At 30.6% G+C, this 1,089-nt stretch overlaps 1 protein-coding gene across 1 annotated transcript in view; it reads left to right on the top strand.

Moving 5' to 3' along the window:
* Window positions 1–311: 311 nt before the first annotated feature.
* The window catches only part of LOC106461155 (rab GDP dissociation inhibitor alpha-like), a 40,976-nt gene continuing 40,198 nt past the window's right edge, over window positions 312–1,089 (top strand). Inside the window, exon 1 of the mRNA XM_022388336.1 lies at window positions 312–515. Within this exon, the coding sequence (XP_022244044.1) occupies window positions 471–515 (45 nt within the window). The 5' untranslated portion in view covers window positions 312–470. The remainder of the gene's footprint in view (window positions 516–1,089) is intronic.

A 1,089-nucleotide genomic window follows, 5' to 3' on the forward strand; every position in this document is an offset into this window, starting at 1 on the left:
TTATGACACCTTGTTCTTTTTCGAAATAAATTAATTTTTTTGACTACCCTCATGTGACAACATGTAAAACTAATTCGTTATTATTGTGTAGATGTATTTTAACCTTACTCTTTGATATTTGATAAAATATACGACTTTAAGTAAACAACTAAACAACACCATAATAGCTTATTTTCACGAAATATATTTAAGAAGGATGTTTCATTAATTGTATTACTAAAGGACAATTTCAATAAAACGAACTATATATTTTAGCGGACGCCGAAGATGTTATGACTTCTTGCTACCCAGCTGTTCACTATAGCGTAGCAAACATTTGTTTTGTCATCACGGAGTTCTGAAAGTGAGGGATTTTGAAAGGGGTGTGGGGTAGATTTTCTGTTTAGAGTACCGGTATATAGCTTATTGGTGGTTTCTTGCTTTAGATTAGGGTCATATTTTGGGTAAAGACTATTCTTTAATTTTCAAAAATGGATGAAGAGTACGACGTAATCGTTTTAGGAACCGGTTTAAAGGTTAGAGAACATTTCTATTTATTGAACATTTATTCTGGTATTGGTAATACTAATAGTGGTACTAAGGTAGATAGCTTAGGCCTAACGTTGCAGTCTCATAAGTTTTAACTTAAAAGTAAAATAAGCTGTAATTTGTAAATAAGTGTAATACAGCTAACGAGAAACAACATTTTTGCATAAAATAAAAACTGATGTTAAAATTCTTAAGTTACATTTTACTAGATTAAAGATACGTAGTGGTGGATTGGTAAACTGAATCTAAAGTTAAACAGTTAATTGGAACATACGAAAAGCCAGTTCACTGTTCAGTTGTACGGGTTATCATCGCGGTCACCTTACTCGAGTGAAGAAAGTAACTAAAAATAAAATATCAAAAACAGTCGCACCCTTAAAAGTTTAAGTTAAGGAGGTTGCAAATTCATGTATTTTATTATTTATATATATATATATATATATATATATATATATATATATATATACTACTAGTAGTAGTTAGTAAGTACGGACCGTACGTAGTAGTAGGTAGGTAGTAGTACGTACTTAGTAGGAGTAACGTTAGTTAGTTGGTAGTAGT

Source organism: Limulus polyphemus, unplaced genomic scaffold, assembly GCF_000517525.1.
Source record: "Limulus polyphemus unplaced genomic scaffold, Limulus_polyphemus-2.1.2 Scaffold37, whole genome shotgun sequence".
NCBI classification, from domain to species: domain Eukaryota; kingdom Metazoa; phylum Arthropoda; class Merostomata; order Xiphosura; family Limulidae; genus Limulus; species Limulus polyphemus.